Raw genomic sequence first — 24707 nt, forward strand, 5'->3', positions numbered from 1 at the left:
TTATGGCAAACTGCACGTCGATTTGTTTATATTCAAACAGTGTCTCTTGCCAAAGCTGACTTTTCAAAGCTGACTACATAGAGATAGTAAATAGTTTCCAAACTAAAGTGAAAGGAATTGGCGGAGAGAGAATTGAATATCTGGGATTTAATAAAATCAACTTTTTGTTTGTTTTTTGTTTTCCTGAGGAAACTGAAAATTACTCGTCTCAGGCTGACCTACAGAAATACGTATATTTTTAATTAATTTATTCAGTCTGTGAACCAGAAAGAGAGAAGTGACTGACTCAGCAGAGCAACAAGACACCCAGCTGGGCATGAGAAGCAACCCAAGCACTTTGTTGGTGCAGAAGTGCCTCCAGGGCCAGCAGCCAACTTTTAAAATAGCCCTAATTACTTTATATTTATAATAGAAAAACAGGTGGAAGTGGTCAGGAATAGTAGGCAGAAGCACAGCAGAGAAAAAGGTGATATAGCCACATCTTAAAAGTCATAGAACCAGAGAAAAAATGAGGCTAGATGGGTCCTCTGGAGGTCTCCAGTCCAATCCCTGCTCAAAGCAGGGGTATTTCAAAGCTAGCTCAGGTTGCTCAGTTTTTTCCTTCTATCTGCCCTTGGCTGAGTAGAGAGAATAATCTCTTAACTCACTGGCTTTGCTCTTGCTAATACAGCCCACACTGCTCACTCCAGCTCAACTTACTGACCGCCAGAACACCAGAACCTTTGCACGTCATTCTGACAAAACCATTGCACCATGTGTTCACAAGGTACATATGTACGTTCGCATGAATAAACGCAATATTCAGATTATGCTAGCAAAATTCTAATGAATTTTAAATAAAGTTCAATAAAATCCTAAGAAAGACCCTAAAAAATTCTAATACTATTAATTCCCTGTATAGGAAGTGATTTGCTTTCGGTGCCCTATAACATAGATTTTTGGCCTTCTTTCAGTGACCCACATGGCACCAGGGACAGGCCACAGGGCAGGACCAGGCATGTGATGGGGAGAGTGACTCAGGGCTGCAATAGCACAGCAGAGCCTGGAGCCTTCCTGGGTGTCATGCAGTCACGACTGTGACACATTCTCTCCCCAGTTCCCCAAAATATGAGGCTCTCAGAGGGTGGTGTGGCACCTGGGGGTCCCTGAAATGCAGTAGCATCTTGTGTTGCAAAGGTGATGTCCAGCTGGATGGGAGCATCACCTAGTGATGATCAACTGCAACATCCTCAGGATATCCTTGAGATCCCCAGGGAAAGGACCCAGGTGGAAAATGGCAGAAGAACTTCTCCAAATTCCTCAGAAATCGTGGGTTTTCCCCATGGGATAATGAGGTTAACTAAGTCCCATTCAAACCCCAGCATTCAAATTTCAAACTGGGTGGAAGTTCTTCTCAATCTTGCATACAATGAAATGAAAAAATATCCACAGTTCAACACTACTTCAAAGGCATGTCTTACAAGTTTAAGACCATTGATTTGTGAAAGAAAATCCAACCATTTGGTAGAAAACTTATTCATCGCTTATTACAGCTATTCAAGGTTATATAAAATGGATATGTTCCCTTGTAAGTGTGGAAAACAACGTTACTCCAAAGCCATATAACAACAATCTGGGGAGCTATTGAAAAAATGGATTTTGTCCTTGGCTTATTACAGTGATTGATGGGGGAAAGCATATGTTCGCAGTTGAAAACATTTAATAATGAAATATTCAGCACAGGCCAATTTACATACACTTCTCTTTTCTTTGCCCCTTCTTATTTCTTTGAGCTTCTCCTGGCTCTACGACATTAGACAGGGTCCCAAATCTCTCTCAAGCAGCAATCGCACCACCAGCAACAAGCAGAAACTAAGAAAGCTGATCCCAGTCAATGCTACCCTGCTACCATCTCAGCAAGATTTTCCTGTGGTGGGAACACCAGCTAAAATTTCCTGATCATGGGTGCCTGGAGTTCACTCCTCTAAATAAAATCTTTTCTGTAATAGGACTGTAGCATTCTCAGATGCCAGAAACTGGAAAAGGAGTTAGGCGTTCCCAGCACTTCAAAATCTCAGGCCATTTAGGTTGAGTCAGCAAATCACAGAATATCCAGCTTATTTTAAGCATGCAGAGAGTTCTATTTGAGACCTTATTTTCCTCCTTACATACAGACTGAGTTCTGTAAATATTGACAAACACGAAAATTGGGTCTTCATATTTTATGAGAAAAATACTAGTCCAATCAAAAAGCAAACAACCATCCAGCACTGCTCTTTCCAGATGTTTTCCTAAACATCCTCCATTTTTTCTTCCCAAATGTGTGTTTTCTGCTTGCTTAAAGGACTGCCACTATCCCCTCTTGTTTATCTAGGCCCATCTTTAGATTTCCTAGCCTGTTATTTCCTTCCCTTTTTTCTTAATTAATCTATCCTTCCTTTTGTCAGGGAGTGGAATCTGTTCAACAAACCGTATTGTGTTTTTGGAAAGAATTTGTCTTTTATTACATTTGTGGTTCAAGGGGTTGTGGCTGGCTTAGCAGCAGTGATTGAAAGGACAGCTTGTTAATAATTTAAACCAACACATAGACTAAGGAATTTTGGAAATATCCATGCCACCAAGATGAATTTACAACATTCATTTGAACAGGGAAATAATCATCAATGTTTGGTGATATCTCTTCTGCGACAGAAAATGATTGTGTTGTACCTATGAAGTCACTTTCCAAACAGATAAACTCTCATTTTTGTACCATATTAAAAAAATCTGTAACCTCAGGGATCAAGTAGGTCAGGTATACTGGACTGTTGCAGTTGTACTGACCTTTACAGTGTGAAAAATGGAGACTAATTTTCAATATAGGCAGCTCACTGAGTCTGTCTTATATCAGCAGAAGCCTTTGCTGCTGAGCAGAAGGAAGATCACTTATGTCATGTTTTATATTCATGAAACAGAACTTTAAATCCGATGAAAAGGTACTTCAGAGAAGGCTCTTTTGAATTTTGTCATAGCTCAATGCTTTAATGAGATCTTCAGGAAAGATAAAGTCTTTTTTTCCCAAACTAAATAAACAAAATTTTATGAAAAATTGTTGCAACAAGCAGTGCACCACAAAACTACCAGTCTCTTTGCACGGTGATCTTTTGTGGACCTTGTGATTCCTCATTAATGTTGCCGGCATGATGAGACTCAGAGACCAGCAGAAGACATGGCATTGGAGCAGCTATACTGGAGCTGCAATACCCACTCGTGTTCTGAGATGAGAATTACCCTAATGCCCAGGAGAAACCCGCAATGTACTGGAAACGCAAAAACCCCCCAAGCCTCCAACTTACAGCGGAGCTAAGGAAGCAACCAAACCAGCCTTTCCTGAAACTGGTTCTGACTTCACCTAATAAAATTTCCACAGCTGGACACGTATATTGCTGCCACCCAAATGTATCTCACAAGTGAATCTTAGTGTTATTTTCTTGATTTTGGTACAGAAGGGATGAACATTTTTCAGTGGCTATCAGCCATATAAATGATTTTATATTAGCTAAATCCAAGTATCATTTTCCGCAAATGCTTGAGAAATGATGGGGGTTTGGCAAAGAAACGTTTGCCAAGGCCAATGACAAACGTGTATATAGCAGCATCAAGAGAAAATAAGCACTGAAATTGGCACAATCAAGTATGGATAAAAGATGGTTTGCTCATTCTTCCAATCAAGGTTCCTCGTTAAATAATCATGTGACTCATATAAGAGGCTACAATTAAGTAGCACAGCTCACATTTCAAATATTCATGATCAGCCCGTAGAGCCCAAATATAAAGGGGATCATTCCCAAATCTGGCTCATGAGTTGGTCCCAAGAAACAGTGTTTGCTCACTGACATTAACACAGCTGGGAAGAAGTGCTACATTTCTCAAAACTACTTCCATTGATTATTTCCTCATCCTTTGAGGAGAACGGCAAATCTTAGTTAGAAGAATTGACTGGAAAAAGTCATTTCAGTAAAACTGGATTTTTTTTATTTTTTTTTTTTTTTAATTAAAACTGTTTCCAAACAAGCATATTTTTGTTTTGGAAAACATCAAAACCAAGTGTCAAGTATTTAACATTTCCAGTTTTTCTCTCTGACGTCATTCATATTGCTTTCACTAGTTTGTCAGAGGGCAACAGTGACTCTGCACATAACCAGTGCAGAGTTACCCACAGCACTGAATGATAGCAGTTATCCCAAGGTCAAAGCAGAAGCTGAACCAGCACTTGTACAAAGGCATTACAGCCTCATTCTAGAGAGGATACACCTCAACAAACACAGCTCGTTTCACCCTTGCACGGGGTCAGGGTATATTTCTGTAGCTCCTGACTGCCCGGCTCAGTCAGCTTCCCCTGTAAGATGCTCCAGCCACCTCTCGCCCCGACTCCCAGCATACTCCCATAGTCTGCTCTGGCTTTTGGTATCAGACATTTTACAGAGGTATTTAATAAGATGGGCCCCAAGACTGACTGGGGAGCCCCACCAGCGACTCCCATGCTGCCTGAGCATTTTCCTTTCAGCATAAGCTGTCTGATCTCTAGCGAACACACTGCACGCCATGGCTGGATTGCCCTCCACCTTCTCCAGCTCAGCCAGCAATTTTCCATTTTAGACTTCACCAAAACCCAGTCAGAAAACAATTGGTATCTTACTGGAGTAAACTATCAGGTTTGCCTTCACAGTGAACATTTATAAATCAATCATGCATTTTTCCCATTTTCCTTTTACCTTAATGTTCTTAACAATACTAATTAGATCAAATCTATAAGCCTATAATTGCCGTATCTTTTTGCCTTTCCTACTTCCTTGCATGCAGGAACTATGCTGTTAGACTCCAACTACCACTGCCCACTTCATCTTCTATAATTTCTCCCTGCTGAGCCTGTATTTATTAAAAATCCTTGTTATTACTCTTTTATACCAAGGATTGCTCTGTTTGTCCAACTTAAGCCATTCAACACTATGTTTAGGTTTGTCTGCAGGGGTCAATTCACCCCCGCAAGGAAAGCAGGGCTTTTCCTGCAAAACAAACAAAAAGCTATTTTTCTTTTAAAAAATAAATAATTACCATCAAAGACACTGAAACACAAAAATATCAGCCATTCCTACTTTTCTGTGACTCGTGGTTGGTGTGCACTTTCAAAGGGTAACAGGAGAAGCTGCTGTTTTAAACAGGACAGGGACCAAATGAAGATGGGAAAAGAAGAAATTAGTGTATTTCCTGCTGCTGTCCCTCACCACAGCTTATAGACTCCCCAAGAACAGGGCCAGAAATGCCTGAAAGACATCACCTCGCTCCATCGCTGGCCCCAAGCAGCAGTACTACTTCCTACATCTGGGCGATGTCCCTCTGCGATGCCCTCCAGCAATGGAGCTGCAGCCACCCCCCTTCCAGCAACCTGTGTTTCTCTATCCTACACATCTACGCTCTCCAAAAGTTTTTTCCAAATGACTAATCTGAATCTCTTATGTCGCAACTGAAGCCACATCCATTCCTGCCCACCATGGACATGGAGATCACGTTAACTCAGGCTCTTTGCTTGTGTTTTCATTTACTTAAAGACTGTTCTTGTACTGTTCCCCAGCGATTCTCTCCTTTACCTTAAACAAACCTAGTTCTTTCAATCTTCCTGCCTAGATCAGGTTTCCCAGACATCTGATCACCCTGAGTGCTCTCCTCCAGACTTTCCGCATTGCGCCTGAAGTGCTGTGCTCCAGACTGGACACCATGCTCCTCCCCTGACCATTTGCTGCATCATACACACAAAACCCACGTTGCCATATCTCAGTGTGGCATCTGCTGTTTAGCAACAGCAAAACAGCACAAGCTTTGCAGCCTATGGTGGCTTGCATTTGGCTTGTGACCCTCATCACCCTTCTTTGATGGATTCATCTGGGGTTTCCCATCCTGTGTTTATGAAGTTGGCTCTTCCTGCTCAGACGCCATGTCCCTGCTGAACCCTTCCTATTTATTCAGACCATTTGTACAGATGGTAAAGATCATTCTGTTTTTGATGGGCCAAGATCATTCTGAGTTTTCATGGTCTTTCTTGTAGTTTCCCAGTGCAAGTTGCAGGAGCTGGGAGAGGTCAGCCAGTCTCTGAGGGTCTGGAGAATGAAGCCAGCACACCGGGTCTTGCTGAGGCACAGTACTCCTCTAGGTAGTACTTGCATGGTGAAAGGTTGAACAAATTTGTCTCTGCCTTGAAGAATGGGGATTTTATGCCCTCCAGTTAAGTAAAAGAAGCAATAGAAAAAGTAAAATGCATTCAAAAGCTTTTTTTAAGAGAAATTACACCAATAGCTCCAACTAAACAAAGGGCTGGGGGAGATGGTTTTGCTAGGAAAGTCTACCTCCAGAGCTCATGAATGCAGAAGTGGACCAGAAGGCACCTGCTGAGTTTCTAAGCTTAGCCCCCTACCACTACAAGCATCACATTACCTAGTTCCCTCCATACACTGACGAGAAATCCATTACTTGAGAAACCCAAACTCTTGAGAGTAGTTTGGATTTCTTTTTCTTTCTATCTGTTTTTCTCTCCATCCTGATTTCCCCTTCTCCCCAGCCTGAACACTCCTGCCCAACTTATACAATTTTATCCTTGTGCCTCCACCGATTTTTGGTATAGCTCGTTTCTCCTGGCTGTTTGCCCCAAGCACCAGGAGCAAACACCTCTTTCCCTCTCAACTTTCTGTCAGACAAGGTTTGAAACCTGCTCCTCTAACCCTTCTTCTCAGAAACTGGCTTGTACCTGGCCCAGCAGAGCAGTTGTGACCAGAAACCTGAGCAAGCAACACTGCAGGCAACATGGCTCTTTGCTCACATCTAGCTTTTTCATTTCTGAAGGCCACACTGAGGCACCTGGTGCTGGGTGCAGGCAGGAGCAGAGGACTCCTGGGAAGCGTTGAATCTTACCTGCTCTGCCAGTTACTGCCATGCAGCTTAAATGGGTCTGAAATTGGTTGAAAACTTCTGGAACAGCCCATTTTTTTCTAAAAGGCTGGTTAAAATACACAGCACAGCAAGGCAGAGGAAGCAGTTGTCATTGCATCTCCAAGTGCAAGGTCACGAAAGGGAATCTGAGGGCTTCCAAAAACTTTGTTTTCCACTCAGAGGAGCCTGCATTGCTTTCCTGCTCACACAAAGTGAGAAGGGGAGGGCTTTTAAAAAAGGAGTTGTCTTGTATAGAGCCTAAGAAGAAAGAGTCAGGTTTTCTGTCTTCACTGGCTTTCCCTCCCTTGCTTGGCACCAATAGGGAAATCTCATTCTTAAGTGAGTAAGGGAGGGCGCACTATATAAATTATTTGAATCCAAGGATACTGGGCAGGTGCTAGGTCGGGGAACGCTGTTGGTTCCATGCCTTCTTCACCACAGTGGTGGCAAAGTCATCTGCCATAAAGGCAGAAGAACCTGTTTGGTATTATAGTTCAGCAGCAATTAGATGGGCTGGACCAGGACACAATTTATTTTTCACCAGTGACAGAGAATCAAAGTCATATTCCTGTTGACTGCATTAAATAAGTGCTAAAAAACCCTACTTGCTAGTGCACTAGCCTTTGGATTTAATGAGTATTTTCAAGCTGAAAGTAAAGTGTTGATGTCGTTGCTCTTCAGGCAGCAACAGAAAAGAGTAAGTCATAAATGCAGGGTTGAAATTAAGCATACTGACTGCTGTTGTTTGTGTTTTTCCTGACATTAGCTGGAAGTGGAGCTATTGCGGAAGATATTCTGTCCTGTGGGAAAATTTTGTATTATTTTCAGTTTTCTTTTCATCTCAAATCAAGAGGAAGGAGAAAACCTTTCTATGGAAGAGAAAGCTCCACAGGAAAAATGTTTGGAAATGTTGAAACACGTTGCCTCAGCAAATTTAGCAATGTCAGTAGAGACAGGAGATAACACATGGTATCCCTTCTATGTTGTTCAGCTGGAAGGGTGAATGCCTTTGCAAAACATAACTAAGGATCCTTAATATGAATTTAAAAGTGAAAAACGGGCAGGAAAAAAAAAACAACCCAGCTATCTTCACGCACCTAAGTAAAAATAGCTGCCCTACATTTTTCAGGAGAGAGGAATGACTTTTTGGAGTCTCAGCTTGAGAGGCCCCACAAACTGAGTCACCGATGATGAAGCTGAGACCCCTTTGGAGCAGCCTGTCACTGCAGGGGCCTCAGCAGACCCAGGCCTAGTTCAAATGCAGCTGCTGGGGACTGCTTGTAAGATCTTTCACTCAGCCATGCATCAGTTGTCCCATCAGCATAGTAGTAATAAAGGTATCTACTTCCTTACGCCCCCCTAAAATGCAACCTGAGTAACACCAGCTTAGTCTTGCATTCTGCACTCTTCACTGTCACTTGGAAAGCAAAGGATGATGTTGGCAGAGAGCTGGCCAAAAGAAGCAAACAGAAATACAGAGATGTTATAAAGCAAGGCTCCAAGTACTACAGTCTTGCTAAACTTCTAGTTCCAGTAAATATCAAAGACTCAAGTGCGTTATGTGCAGGGGAAGGGGAAAACTGACTCCTAAGAAAGTGCTGGAGGATTGTGGCTTTTCCATTTCCAAGATGTTGCTGATATGCTGAAAAATCCCTTTTCTGCTCATTTAGCACAGCTGGAACTTTGCTAAAATCAAACCCTCCCTGTGAAATATTTTTTGCAAATCAGCACATTCTGCAGCACATTTTTCTTCCCTTGGCGGGGAGGGAGGCGTCAGGAGTTACCACCCGGCTGTGAAGACACCCCATAGGAACAGTCAGAAGAAATTCCTGAAATCCTTATTGCTGAAGCTCAGGCTTCAACCAACATAGCAGAGGAACCATGTCCACTCTATGCTACAGCTGCAGGCAATTATCTGCAGGCTGAAAACATGTAACAGGTTTTATGCAGATGTCAGACTAAGAGAACAAGTAGTGAAAAGGGAGCGACCAAAGCTGCCCTTCTGGGACCAGTTCACAGAACTGTGTAGAAACAGTTTGAGATTCATCCTGTGCAGATCACATTAAAAATTATCTTGATGACAAAGGAAAAAAGAAACTAAGCCATCCTGTGCATCTTCCTACTCTTTAGGGTGCAATCGGAGGACATCTTCAGCATTGCTATTAGCATTCCTCCACCGAAGAAATCCCAGCAAAACACTGAGCTCGCATTTTCAAAGATGATGCTGGAAAGCTTCCCAGATTATGTATTTTCCTCTTTAATTTATACCTCTGAGGATAATGCTAATCAAGGAGGCAGTGAAAGTGGTGAAACATCCTCTGACTCAGGTTGATTTATTAACAGTGGTTGCATTATTCTCACTTGGAGAACGATGCTAGTATCCCAAGATTCCAGAAGAAAAAAATCTTGTTTGCTGGTAGGTTATCAAATACAAGCTGACAATGTACTTGCACAGCAGATATGCATAAGTGCATTGCGTAGTATGATTCATCTGCAAAATATCTAGCATGCTAGATGCTCGATTTAAAGTAGGTTAGAAGAACGATTCATTAAAAAGCAACAGCAGAGAGGGGGGAAAAAGGAAGCTCGAACTCTGAAATCTCCTACTGGGAATGATGTATTTTCTTCTCACTCTCTGTTCATGCCTCTCTCTTCAGGTTCCTTTTGAATAGAGTTTGGATGGCACAGGGATGGACAACCATGTAAAAATACGTGGAGCTAGATGAATATTACATATGCCATCTTCATGGCCTGGCAGATCTACCAAATATTCCAGGGATTAGACATGGTCTGTTTACCACGTTCAAAGTGAGAGGAGATTGCATATATTTCACACATCATAAATCACCAAGCCAGCCCCCTTAGCTCTGACCTGAACTTCTGCTACACTGCAAACAAATTATAAAGGCTAATGTCAAAAAGACTTTGAAGAAAAAAAATTCCCCAAATGGCAACTGGCTTTTACTCTGATAGCTGCTCAGATGATCCACCATAATCTCCTGAGGTATTTTTTAGAGTAGGAAAAAAAAAAAAAAACAACAAACAAACCCACAAACAGAAAAAAAAAAGTGTGTGACATGGTAATTCTAAAATAGAACAGAGAACTTTGCAGGCCAAAATCAGTGCTTTTAAAATGGAATTTATGTGTATTTGGAATAAATGTCCTACTATAAAACGAGATGTAGACAAGGTACATTTCTAAACACTGCTGCCAGGCAAATCTGCTGAAACATGAATTGATTTGGGAATAATTTGAAAATATATACACTGATTTCTAAAATTTCACACTTTTTTTAATATTACTTTAATCCATGTATCTCTTTTGACTGTTGGCAAGTTTCTCAAAAAACTAAAATTTCAGGAAATTTGGTCCTTTTTCCTGGCATCAGCAGAGATAGGTATACATTTTCGAAGGCAGAGTTCCTGTTTCACCCATGTAAAGGTAACCCAGTTTTTACTCAGTGACTCCACATCTGTGCATGAGACCAATTATTTGCTTACTTGACTTTTCAATCCTGTATGCAACATACCCACATTAAACACACACGGAACTGTTTATGTAGAGAATTAGATACCAGCTACTAAAGATTGACTCCAAATTGCTCACCGATGTAAAAATCCTTTCACCAAGATGCCACCTAACAGCCATTTTGATACAAGGATTTCTGCTTAGTGAAAGTGATAAACAGAGTTACTGCACAGAGGTTCCAAAACTCTATTTTTGTTCATAAACAATATTCTCAGAGGAGGCTGACTCCTCTGGGACTTCTCCTGACTCTCACACATCATTTTGGAGCTTCGCCTTTGGGCCCAACACCTTTCCTACAAACTACTTACAGTCTGAGAATCACTGATTATACACAGGATAACCAGGAGGTTCAGAGATTCAGGATAATCAGAAGGTTCAGAGAAATCACTCTGTATTCAACCACAGTGATACTTTCTCTAGAGCAGTAGAGAAAACGGCAACAACATGAATGCTGCATTACGACTTTTTTAAAGAACTGCAGAAGCTGCAAAAGAGAGGAATCAGCCTCAGCTTTAGGTTAGCCCCACATCAAAGGCAACCGTCTCAATTAAAGTTTAGTGCACAGCAATACCGCGGTTCAGAGCATCTGTTTGGTCAATGATGTTTACCGAAGATGTAAACCGTTGTAACAAAAAGGAAAAATACTGAGCAAACTGGAAAACATAGTACAACCTAAGACAGAGATGAGCACTAACCAGAAGATGAAAAAATGGTGAGCAAGATTGGGATACACATTGTCACAACTTTTACGAGGGGCAGGAGAAGGCATTTCCCTTTTTACTACCATCAGTCTGCAAATAACATATGATTACTCTTCATATTGTACAGCTACACTTGCACAGAGCAGCTAAGCCTCCTGTTCAGCTGAAGTGCACATTTAGTTTTCAGTATGTTGCATTGCGCTTCACTGCTGAGGTCAACAGGAATGAAAATACCCTGAAATGCATGTTTCCTACGCACACGAGCAGCAAGTGCATCTCTTTTGCCTCTAAATTAAGGACATCGAGGGAAAGACCTAACTGGAATTCAGACCCCTCTGTACATCAGTAGTCAGTGGAGAGATGGTACCTGTGAAACCTCACTGCACCCTCCCTCAAAGCACATGGGGATGCTGCTCAGTAGATCACAGCCAAGAGGAGACACTGTGCTCCCCGGGTCTGCCTGCTGTGGGTTTTCCCCTCCCGCCCCGGCCATGGCCTCGGTGCATGTTCCTTGCGCAGGGAGGGTGACAGAGCTGACCCAGATACGGGTGAACACTTGCGGTGGTGGCAGACTCAGAGCAACCTTTAGGCTTTGCCCAGGATCTAGTCCTTTGGCCTGTCAATGACCTTGGGACTAAAAGCATTTCCAAGCAGAGCTACTCTGCTGGCTATGTGTGTGTCAGGACCTATACGGGGTGAGGGACTCCCCACCTCCCTGACATGCAAAACACTTTCTTTGGTGGGTGTAGCCATCCTCCCTGCATCAGCTTTGCTACCTTCAAGATGTGGGGCAGGATTAGGCCTGTAAATGTCAAAATTCCCTTGCTGATTGCAAGCCATAAATGTAGCCTGTCTCTCCAGCAATTCCTTTACAGGTTCACCTGGGTGCTTTTGGGAGGTGTGTAAGAGGCCAGGCTCAGTAGAAGAAAATCAGTACAAACTCTGGCAGCTGGGGCTGTCTGCAGCCCCTCTCTGCACAGCTGTGCTGCAGAGGCTGCCCAGGGTGAAGATTTTTAGGCTGTTCGGTCCTACAGCCGGTGACTAATGCAGCACAGGCAGGGAAAGGTTGGGGATGTCTTTCAGATCTATAACTTCTGTGTTTGCAGCTTTACAATGTGCATGTGAAGGGTGCTTGCACGGGGTGAGGGATGGCCACCCCGGGCTGTGTTTGGGAGACAAAGCACTGGCACCGAGAGGCTCCTGCCTGGCCCCGTGGCCGGAGGCTGCGCCCTGGTGCCACAGTTCCTCCTCTGTGGCCACTCACCCAGGCGTGCCCACATGTGCCCCTGAGACGTGGACTGATATTTGCGCAGAAAGAAACCTCAGAGACAAGAGAAGCACAAGATCCCCAGGGGCTGGGAGCATGAAGGTTTCCAGCCTGACAAGTCTGCCCCACACAGTTGCTTTTTACTGGCTGCGGTTAACAAACCCTTCAATGTGTTTAAATCTACCAACAACAAATCAGCTGTAGTTAATAAATTCAGCACTACTGAAAAATAAGAGGTAATTCATTCTTGAACAGCAAAGTAAAGCCTCGAGCTGACAAAACTCTGCAGGTCTGCAGAGTCACCCTGGCACAGAAAGCATCCTTTGGTGAGCATCTTCCTGTGCTCTGTCCTCACCTGTACCCAAGCAAACACCCCGCTGCAGCATCGCATCTGGGATGGGAGTCACTGCTACGCAAAGGAGATGTTGGGAATGCTGCAGCTGTTAATGGCAATTGTGTCGAAATAATCTCTGAAGAACCAGCTACCTTTCCTGATATGAGATCTTATAATTGGAGGCTGTATCAAGGGCAGGTGTCTCATTACAGCAGTGAAACAAATATTCAAAGAACTCTTTTAGAAGCTGTTATTTAAATAAAGATGGAAAAGCCCACTTTTAAGGAATATTAAAGTAAAAAGCCAATGCTTACGAGATAACACCTTAGAATTTGAAAGAGTCTGGCTTATGAAGACTGTAGTCATTTCCCACAGTATTTAGTCTCACCTAGACACACAATGGATCAAAATAAGCAACATTATAATAATAATTTTCATTCCAAGTTTTTTATGTCTTTAAATGTTAATTTTCACAGTGCTATAATGAGGCAGGTAAATGCTGGTGCATCCATTTTACACAGAAGTGACATGAAGCTGTCTGGTCTAATGGGTAATAAAGCCAATTTATCCATGATATATCTTCTACTTCATTTATCCCTAAATTCAGCAAAAAAACATGGTCATCTTTATGCATACGTTTTATACCATCCTAATTTTTTAAAGTTGTTAAAAATGTTCTTATGTTCCATATAATTAGGATCTGAAATACTTCATTGAAACAAGGAGGACTGAAATAGGAGATTAAAGTCCCCTCTATTTTGAGTCTTGTCTGGCAGGTCAGTGCCAAGTGTTTATTCTCACAGTTGAAGGTACGGGGTTTCTTAGAGGAATAGGCTGACCATAAATCAGAAGTGTCTGAAAAAACAAGAATACTAACTGTGGGATGTGTTCCTGCAGGCTGAATCATGCCAAGTCTGCAGCAGCACATATATTTACTTTCCCTAAATTAGAAAACTAATTACAAATAATGCTTCGTTACTTGAACCATGGTTTGCTATGTGATGGCCTTCTTTTCTTTTGAAAACAAAGCAAAACAAAACAAAACAACAAACAACCCAAGAAAAAAAAGAACGCCTACAATTTTGTAAGCAGCCCTGATCTGGCAGTGAGAGAATACAACACGAAAAACAGACACAAGGACATAAATGCTACATTAAAAATGAAAAAGGCTTAGTGCATACTTGGCCCATTTTAGAGGTACTCAGGAGGCAGATCCCTAAGAAGTCACCCATTTAAAAACCTCCATTCCCTGTTGATGATGTGGACCTGCAGTACAACTCCTTGGGTATTTCAGGAACTTTGAGCTAAAGCATATGTGCATAAAATAATTAGGTCTTGGGGCCAAATCAGGTCTCAGGGCCTAAAGCAGAGACAAACGCTAGACCTGAGTATCGCGGGTCAATCCAGGCCACACAGTTGGGCCGGCATCCTTTTGTGGGACAGTCCGTGAGGACATGATAAACAGGCGTGTGGGATCTGCCCAAACTTTTCCAGGAGGATTGAGGCAGAAACAGCACCCAGGCATTTGCTGGAGTCGCCATCCCCAGGCAGACTGAGAGCACACGCTGAGTGTGCATGTATTGCACGCTACAGTTTTGAGAGGAAATCTAAGGTGAAAGACATATCATTGAATGGCATTTCCAGAGACATAGAAAAAAGGAGGCAGATGTGCCTCCCAGGACCCTTACACCAGTGAGACATAGTGAACCACCCAGGCCAGGGGAGATTCACAGCCCAGAAAATACTACAACACGCAAAACTCAATGCTTGCTGCAACTGGGACATCCAAAGCCTCTCCCCTCCATGCTATTCTCCTCCTCCCCAACCTCTCCTCCTCAGTTCCTTGCTTATAAATAAAACATTTCATTACTGAGTGATGAAGATTAAAATAAGGCAGGTGAGTCACCCTTCCTGGTACTACTCTGCTCTTTCATCTGCCTCATCCTCTTCCTCAACCCATTTGCAGCCCTGAAGGCTGAAGAAAATTCATCAGCTTGGAAGTCAAAGTGAGGATGGAGCTACCTGCATCCGTGTGGGGAACAGGGCAAAGACAGCTGCATTTTCATCTGTATGGAGTTGAGAACTACATTGCTGCACAGATTTTAAACCAGGAGATTCTATGCACCTCTACTGCCTTTCACCCCCAGATACAGAGCACTTTCTGGAGGAGCCCAACAGGAGCCATTGCTCCTACTTTACCCAGGGGGGAATGGAGGATGGTATTTCAATAAGAATTCTTTTTAGATGACTGATTGTGGGCTGTGATGAAATGACCAATTTGTCAAGCTTCATGAGAATTATAGGAACAGAAGGACCCCAGAAGAAATCCACTGTGTTTCTGTCCCTCTGCAAAATGTGCTTGAAGTCACAAAACCCCAGGGAATGGAGAGAGCCTCTACCAAATGATCTCCATCACCTTCACCCACACTAGTATGTCAGGGGTTTTGAGTGACTAATCCAGGGAGCAGAGAAAAAAATAAATTCAATTATCTAAATCAGGAAGGACTAAAATGTCAATAATAGAATTGGCATGAATATATACTCTTCCAAAGTGAGACTAAATCTGGCCTAAGTTGGCTGAATCTGAGCAAGAGTGCCTGGCAGTTGAGGATGTATTTCCAAATGATTGCTTAGGCTTCCCTGTGGCTCATGCTTAGGTCAGTGAATCCAGCCTATCAAGACTCTGTCTACAGCAACTTGAAAAATTAGGGTTTGGATCTTGGCCTTTACAATGCACACGGCCTTCAGCAGTACATTGCCACAGATGCTTAGGAAGGGTGAGCTCTTGCTAAAGCAACACTTGGAAAGGGGTGGGAAGGCCCAAAGAGCAGCTGAGCCAATTGCCTTGGGGAACCTGCTGCATTTGGTTGTGCTCTGACATCCCCAAAAAGCATCAGTGCCAAACCCAAGCAGTGCAGATGTTCACATTCACACTCACATCTCTCCACCCAGGTGAACCACAGGGCTCTCAAGCTGCCTGAAAACCATCAAAAATCTCTTCCACATCGAGGTGTAAAGCTGCCAGTAACTCCCCCTCTCCAGTAAGTGGAGAGAAACAATAAACTGAGATTTACAGGTGAAGTGTTATCAGTACAAACATAGGCTTATGTTAGGAGCACCTCACTGCAGCCCCTTGCTGGCAGGGGGATGGTGGGTTAGTTCATGGTGAGAGCATGTGGGTACGCAGCACATGTTTTCAAACTCTAGCTCTACAAATCAGGTGAATTAGAAAGGTTTTTAAAAAATGTCTTTACTAAAAACATGGAGCCTAGAGAGTCTGTCCTCGTCATGGAGCAGCAGGAGCCAGGACGACTCATGGTCTTGTGCGCTACATCTACATCCATCAGAGCATGAAACACTCTTGGGATTTGGTATCTCACTGCTCCTCGGCAGGCAGATGTTGTTCCTCAACCCATCTTCCTCATCCAAGCAGCGTCTAGTCCCTCCTTCCCACCTTGCCTTGCTGGCACATACCACATGGATGTCATTCAGTCCCATAATCATAGGACTTCCGTGCCAATGAGACACCCTGGGACATCGCAGCCAGCCCCTGGCTGCTGTTCCAGAAGGGTTCCCATAAGCCATATTTGCCATCCCATTGTATCCTCATAGACACGTCCCAGTTATTAATGCCATCTCCTGTGGCACTGGCCACCTCTCCTTTGGGCAGCTGGACCCCACCAGACACCTGCTTTTGGAGGCAGCTGGAAACAGGCCAGGATTGACAGGAATGTCCTGATTGCTATGGCCAGTCTGAAGGCAAAGAGCATCCTGGTGTGAGTATCAGCAGGCAGGGCTCACTGGCAGTTCTCTCAGTCTCAGCTACATGCAGTAGAGGCATAGCACTGCTGCCTGTATACCACCTATACCCACCAATGCACAAGGCTGCATACAACTTCACGGATTCTGACACAGAAATCACCATTTGTATGCATTCCTGCCCTTTTCCCCCACTTTTTCCACCTAAGCACACCTGTACCATGAAGGTACAGTCCGTTCGTATGTTTTGTCACTTCTCTGAAGGAAACCATATGTATTTATCCTGGGGAATGCCTGGTAGACCGTGTAGTATTTTCGGAAATAATTCTTTTCAAGGAATTTTAATCACTGTTGATGTATAAAAATAAATAACAGAATCTGTGACCAGATGGTGTGTTGGGTGACATGGGGCTCTCTTCACCAACACGCAACTGCTCACCAGCCTTTCAGGACTGCTTCAGCCTCCAGTCCTTGCAAGAGCTGCCTGCAAGCTCCTCTCACCCTGAACCAAGGAGAGAAAATCTCCATTTGTGGGAGAGAAACATTTTCATCATAATCCAGGGGCCAAGTATAAAAGCGAGACAAACTGCTTTGTCCCTGCCCAGAAGCTACTGAAGTTGATCTTCATTGTAGCTCTGCAGGAGGAGAAACAGATGTGGGATCTGCAGTTCCTTATTGCCCTGACTTTGCTTGAGAAATCTCTGAGCTTTTCACTCCTCGTGGGAAATTTTTTCTGCAGTCCCAATCATTGCTGATTTTGGTTGATCTGAAGAACGGGGCGGGGGGGGTGTGAAATCCATGGCTTTTCATCATTCAGAAACCACTCACAAGGTTTTGACACAAAGCCAGTTTGGCTCAAAGCCTGGCCCACAGCCAGCTTGAAAATATTCTTGAAACTTTCAACAATCCCTGGCTGGTTTTCAAACTTAAAACAAAAGCGGAGATCAGGGAAAGTTTGCAAATTTTTAGGTTGTATAAAAAAACTTCTGTACAACTTGTCATAAATTTCCATCATTTATTTTCAGTTATTTTCATGCTGGGAGAATCTCTCAGTCTCCAAACCCTGCTCTTGCCTCAAAGAGCACAACCATCTTTTTCACAAAAAAGACTGGTCTGAGAGGTGTGGAGGAAGATATGGGATGTGTTGGGAAACTACCTGGAAACATACCATCCAGCTCACTCTTGTTTGGATGCATCGTTCCCTGTCTAAAGTGTCCCCAGGTGCCCCATTGTATAGGGACTGCTGTAAGTTTACCGCCGTTTATGGCACTGTTGTAAGTTGCTGGAGCTAGGTATCTCCCGCTGGGTCCATTCCTACAGCTTAGGAATGCGCAGGAATCCCCCTCTGAGCAGGAGAATTAAAGAGTTTTCTGAAATACTTGATGGTTTTAGATATTCAGCAACATGAAGACCACTTATTCAGCAACTTAGGAATATTCAGTCACACAGAGAGAACAGAGAAATTATTTACTTCCCCGGTAAAGGGAGCAGAAGCTGTAGCTCTCTAGGTAATGTGGAACAGAAATACAGGTGCTGCAGCCACAAACAGAAAAGGAGACTGAGTGCGCAGGACTGCACTGGTTGGGATGCTGCACCGTCTGCCATGGTTGGCTACACGCACACGACCACGTAGCAGTTACTTTATTAAACAGGGACAACAAAACGGGAAACGGTTAAAACACATTACTATTTATATGATACTGCTAATTTGACAGTCTGTCAATCCACAGCCAGCGAACACCAGAAAAGGTCTGTAATGCTCACTTTATCTCCACCTTGCCACAGTTCAACACATGCAAACAAACATGACTAAAGCCCCTTTGCAGAGGATTCCAAAAGCCAGAAATTTATTCGCTTATATTTTTCCTTTTCTTTCTCCTTTCTTTCTTTTTCCTCCTTCTTTTTCTTTTCTTTCTTCCTTTCATTCTGTCTATGCTGCATTTTAGAAGCCTAAATCTACAGATCAGGTTAAGCCTGAAGAAGCTTTCATTAAATGTAGGCAGTATCACAGTCATTCAACTTAATGGGGATTTGCACAATTTAAGAGACCACCCCTCTTTGTTCTGTACACTAAGATTCAGCATGGCCATATTTTTACCCATCAGTGAGCAACAAAAGCTCACAAGATCTTTTCCCCCTTCTTCATGTCATTATACTGTTGAGGCAACCCTACATGGAGACCTTAATCCTGCCCCTCTTCACACACACGCCCCCAGCACCTAGAACAGCCTTACATTACAAGCCGTCTGCCTCTCCCTCCAGTAAAAAGTCACGTTCCACAACCTACCACTCAGATCAGTGAGTGAGCAGCACATCAGCAGATTAGCTGTCTGCCCAAAGCTACAAAACAGCAAAACATTTCCCACATCAGCCGATGGGCGTTAGATCCCATTTTACTACTGAACTCGGTAGCACCAAGCAGACAGAAAAGCACCAGGGAAACATCCATGTTGAGAGCACACATGCACAGACGCACACTCAGACCCCGAAAAAACCCTACAGATGGGTATCGGTGGAATAATACACATAGTCACACAGACTGCGTTGTTTCTGGCCAGCTACTCTTTGTGCTGATTGACTGGAGGGGATTAGAAAGGACTCAGCCCAAAAACGCAGTTCCTAACGCTCCTGCAGCTATTGCATAATGGAGACCAATTCCCGTCCCAAGCCCTGACCCTCAACTTACTCAAGTTTAATGCTGTCAGGCTGTATAATGGAAACGTCTACTTCCCAGTGAAAAAGAATCTAGATGGGATCCACCAGCTTCCCCAGGGCTGGGTTATTCAGTTATTTGGGTTCTCTGATGGGCAGCAATGGGAAAGAAAGTAGGGAAGTGTCACCAAGAAGGGAACAGAGGCATTTTTCCCAAAACATTTCTACCAGGAGCTACTGGAAGCTGAAGCTTTCTGGGATTCATTACTAGATATACACCTGCTTAACACACCCACTAAAGAAAGGAACCGTAAACCAAGGGAAATCAAATACATCCCAAAAGTAAACTGAAAATCAAGGACCCTGCAGACCCTAACTAAACTAAATGCACCTTAAGTCAAATCCAAAAGCAAAAGGAGGAAAACATAGCAACCAAAAAGTCCATGATTAAAAGGATGTGTCTCAAAAGCATGCAGAAAATACACAAATGCTTCAAAATAGGCACTCCATTAAAAGCTACATGTTGAAATAACATATGGGGCCATGCAGGAATTCCAGGTGCACAGGGAGCAGCTGAAGTAACTCCTCTGAGATCTGTCACTCCAGATGTGTACAGGCTTATGACAAACGAGGAAGCAGCCCCATCAAGTCAGGTGAAATCAAATGCCCTCCAACATTTGACTGAAATCTGGATGTCCTGTGCCTAGCAAACTGCAAAGAGCTTTAGGGAACTTGGCTGGGTCCTGCGTCCCCCCTCCCCCACATCAGCAAAAATGATTATTCGCAAAGGCCACAATTGCTCGTTATTTTCTGCTTTCCTACATGCGCTCACTAACTCGTTAGTAATGTTTCCAAGCAGCCAGGCAGGGAGAAGAACTGAGGAAGGGATGGGAACGAGGCAACCAGGAGATGCTGCTGCCAGGGCCCCTTTGTTGAGCATCCCTGGGTACCCCTCGCCTTTTACCTGGGGATGCAGTCGCCATGGCAACGGGCGGGTGTTCCCTGGCGGAGCCGAAAACCAGCTGTTCCCGCTGCTGAGCCCCATCTCCATCCCGCAGAGGAGCCCCAGCTGCATACTGGTCCGCCCCGTCCGCAGCCCAGTGCACCCCAGTGCCCGCCAGCAGCAGGTCCTGGGGGTCCGGCGGGGCTGACATGCTGCCTGCAAGGTGGCCGCTGGTCTCCGGCTCTCAGGCTGCAGCGGGAGCCACCGAAAAAGCTGCGGTGGCCGCCGAGGGCTGGATGGTGCTGCGGCCGCGCTGGAGTCTGGCCGGCTGCGGGGACTCGGAGCTGCTGCTGCTGCTGCTGTATCTCCAGTAGCGCTTATTACGCAGGTGAAAATGGCTTGTTAGTTGGAGCCTTCCAGCCCTTGCGTCACCCTGTGGCTGGCATATCACAGGGCAGGAATCTGCCAGCCTGGCTGCTGCTCTCCCCCGTTTAACCGCTTCAGCAGGGTAGGCATCGGCTTGTGTGGACAGGGGAAGAAATGCCCCCTTTCCAGGCAGGCACACGCCTCCCTGCCTGCTCCTGCGCGTCCCCCTCCTCTGCATCCCCTCCTCTAGAGCATCCCGCGGGGCGCCGCAGACAGGCACCCGCCGTGGGAACGCCGCTGGTTCCTCCTGTACCTCCAGGCTCGGCGGAGAGGGGGAAGACAGCCCACGGCGAAGGGCATCCTAAAAGCTCCCTGTTCCCCCTTTCTCTCCTCCAGCCCCCCAACCCAGTGGAAGAAGCCGCACTCTGCTCCCGAGCACCTGGGTTTGTTTACCGTGTTGGGTTCCTTCTGTTTGCAGCCACGCCGGAGAGATGATCACAGCTTATTGCGTGTAAATGACACTTGTCAAAATAAAATCACAGCAGGTGTATGTGTGCCTTCCCCCCCCACCCCTTTCATTTTTTTTGGTGTGCCATTGTATTTGCTTGCTTACAGAGGTAGTATGAACTCTCAGGGACCCTCGCTGTTAGTGAGAGCAGCAGTGGTGTGAGATATAGCAAAGGTGAAAGTACAGGGCAGGGTTTGTGACGCTCCTCAGGTGCACTGGGAAACAGTGTCCTTGCCATCCTTTTACAGATGAGGAAACGGAGTCAGGTAAATGGTACGGGACCATTCCTGCATTGCATGGAGCTCTGGCTTTGACAGGTCAAAGTACGGAAATCACTGCCTCGCAGAAGGACCTCTCTCTTGTGATGTGACAAGCCAGGCTACAAAGTGGAGAGTAACTGCCCCAGCCAGAAGACTTCACTGCCATCTGGCTCTTTGCCTGTGCAGCAACAGATCTCCAGCTGTGATCTTTACGTCACAGCAACCCTAGGCATGCTTCAGACCCTCTCTAGCTCCAGCGAGCTTACGCTTGGGTCTGAAAACTTAGCATGTTTCTACTCTCTCCAGGCAAGGGGAGAGGAAATTGAGGGTAAGCCCACAATGCAAGATGAAAAGTCTCAGAAGCTGCCTCCGGTATTCCCATTTGTGTTATCTTCCCAGGGATTCACTACCCTTATCATCAGTCCAGTCCAGGATCTGTTTCTGGGAGCCATCCTGCTGCTGCCTGAGTCCATACTATTCAGTCCCAGCTCCCCATGGCCCATCAAAGATGGGCTCCTCAGCACAGTGGGGTGGACCAGGGACAAGGGTGTCCTTTTGGAGGTCTGCAGCCAAAGGTGCCTGTGTGAGCAGCATTCTCAAGGTGAGACAAATCACAGTGGAAGTGAAGTGACTGCTGTGAATTCAGATAAACTCTGCTGTCTCAAACTCTAAGTAGCAAGGGTGATTTTAAAGAATAAGTCATTATTCTGGTTGGTGTTTCATGGTACAATTCTATTGTGGACACACTGTGGTCTAAGAGCAGCAAGATTTGTCTTTAAAAGGGAAATCACATGACTTGTTTCTATATTGTCTGAAAAATACTTCAGAAGTAGCTATAAACCTAGTGTAACTGTTTTCTCTCTGCCCTGTGAGCTCTGACATCTTGTGGGACAGCTTCTGCAAACATGATTCGTGGCAGACCATCGTCAACTGCACTTGACCACTCAAGGTCCCGTGGATACTTGAGTCTCTGCCTGTCCTGATAGCCATTCTTGAAAACTCATGGTATACGTCGGTGGGTTAGTACTGAGGCAGATCTCAATAGTGTGGACCTAACCAACAATAACTTCTCTCCTGTTTTGGGCTTCCTAGTGTGATTAATTACTGAAAAACAATGACAGCAAAACCACTTCCCCCTTTTCTATGCTTTGTGCCCTGTTTCAAGATCAGCATTATTATACAGGTCATTTTACTTTCAGGGCAATATATGCTTTAACATAGCAAGACCATCTGGGCTAGAACTACTAGGAAACTACTGCAAACCACTTGGCTGAAATATGGCTACCCAGTGGGTAAAGACTACCAGAGAATCTCCTATTCAGCCACTGCTTTGTTAAAACAATTACAGAGGTAAGTGTCACACAACATAATCTGCCAAATTCAGCTTTACTTGTGAGTTACTTCTCCAAAGATACCTGAGATAGTTATAAAATGTATCTTTGATACCAGCTTCAAGTTTTTCAGTCAAGGGTACCACTATGGAAAAAGCTGCCTGAACCATGAAGCTCCGCTGAACCCCTCATTGTGAATTTTGACTCTCCTGTAGCTAACACATAACAAATTTGTTACTTAAGCATTATTTGACATCTTTGTGGAACAATGGTGAAAATACACCCTCCAGTGTGCTCAACCTGCCTTATACACACAGGCTCATGGCATTTTCTTTATTTGTTTATGTCAAGACAGGACAGTGTTTGCTGCCGTTCAGTATCATATTTTAGTCATCACATTTGTATTGCCAAATCCCACTCCTAAAGCTCACCTCATGAGCAAAGGAGATGAATTTACCTAATACATGGTTCCCCCTTTGACATATACCATGTCATGCACTGTATATTGTCTGATTATGATTCTGGTAAGATTCTGATGACTTCAAAGTTACTATTAATTATGTTAATGACATACAGAACTTTTTCAAAAATAGATCTTAATACATGTCCTTGTTCAGACTCCCCAGTTTTCTTTCGTGTCCATCACTCTCTGAGGTGGCCCTATGATACTATGCGTGTCAGTCGGTAATGGACTGGAGGGCTCAGGAGAAGGCTTGTAATGGCACTGAGCCCCTGACAGCTTTGCTGTGTGAGCAATATGTGATCACAAAGACCTTCCAATAGTGCAGCATCATCAGAATGTGTGCACACACGCTAGGAATGATTCATTTCTACAGACCAAAAAGGTTATCATGATCTGAGGGCTGCTGGTGTGAACACAGACAGTGTTACTATAGCAAAAGACTTAGAGGAAAGAGTGTGGACTGTGTGTTCTGCTTATTGAAGAGAAGTGGGGACAAGCAGGGATAAGTACATAAATAAAGCAAAAAAGTAGACTTTGCTTCAGGGATCCCAGTTGTAGTGCAACCCAGGGCTTTATTTCACCAGGTCCTGTACAGTCCCCAAGTGCCCTGGAACAGTCTCATGCAATACAATCAACCCCGCTCACCACCACGTAATATCGGGTGTGAAACTAGAGATCCAATTTCGAACCTTGGATACAAATCCTGGGCTCCTACTGACCATCACAGGTGTGGCACATACATTTCTGATAGCAAAGCTTTGGTTTGCCAGAATGAATGACCAAAAAAAAACCCAACTGGAACAACAGGAGAGATACTCAGAAGGCTTGATCAATCCATTTTGCGTGCTTGTACAGAAAACTTTGAATTTGGCACAACCTGGGCTGTTATGGATAAGGTTAAGTCACTAGAGACTTCACAGGCTTTTTTAAGATCCCTGCAGGAAGATCAGGATGGATGAAGATTTAATCAAATGTATGCTTAAGAGAGGTGTGTGTTTAAGTAATACTCCGCACAAAGGAACAAAGATGATTTCTTTCTGTTTTCAAAGAATTTACAAAAGCTCCTGGTAGCTTGTATTGTATCGTGTTTTGTTGAAAACTGACTTGTGCAGGGCTCATCTATCTCTGCTCATTGGTATTTAATTCTCTCACTCTTCCCTTTGGACATTGTAAGTCTCTGAATGTATGAAATCTGAAAACATATACACACAAATTGCTTCTCTTTCCATTATAGCCCTTTGTGTTCTGAGGCTGATGTATGCTGCTGGGCCAAAGTGACCTTGAACCTTGAGGGGGTTTTTGGTCTCAGATGTAACATTACCAGCAAAGAGCATAGGACCTGGCAGGGTATATCAACTAATTCAGCAACAGAAAAAATCATCTCCTTTTCCTTGAGGATTTATTCTTGAGGTTTTAGAATAAATGAATTGCCACAGAAAAAAAAGCAAAGCAAAAAAAAGAGGCTTCTGACATAAACAGGAAAATGAAGATAAATAAAACAACCTCCCCTTACCCCACAGAACAGACTCCAGCAGTGTAGCAGCTACAGTCTGGTTTTCAATTCACCACATCTGCACTGCAGACCACCTGGTTTCCACGTGTCTCACATCCTCTCCCCCAAACAGGCAAACCTCTGGGAGTGTATGACAGCACTG

General features: G+C 44.2%; 1 protein-coding gene across 2 annotated transcripts in view; it reads right to left on the bottom strand.

Moving 5' to 3' along the window:
* RTN1 (reticulon 1) overlaps nt 1–20335 on the bottom strand; it is a 120954-nt gene extending 100619 nt beyond the window's left edge. For both annotated transcript variants that reach the window (XM_086462772.1, XM_086462771.1), the window contains exon 1: nt 20146–20335. In XM_086462772.1, coding sequence (XP_086318898.1) covers nt 20146–20335 — 190 coding nt within the window. The remainder of the gene's footprint in view (nt 1–20145) is intronic.
* Between the last annotated feature and the right edge of the window lie 4372 nt (nt 20336–24707).

The sequence above is a fragment of the Leptosomus discolor genome, chromosome 3 (assembly GCF_034619465.1).
Source record: "Leptosomus discolor isolate bLepDis1 chromosome 3, bLepDis1.hap2, whole genome shotgun sequence".
NCBI lineage: Eukaryota > Metazoa > Chordata > Aves > Leptosomiformes > Leptosomidae > Leptosomus > Leptosomus discolor.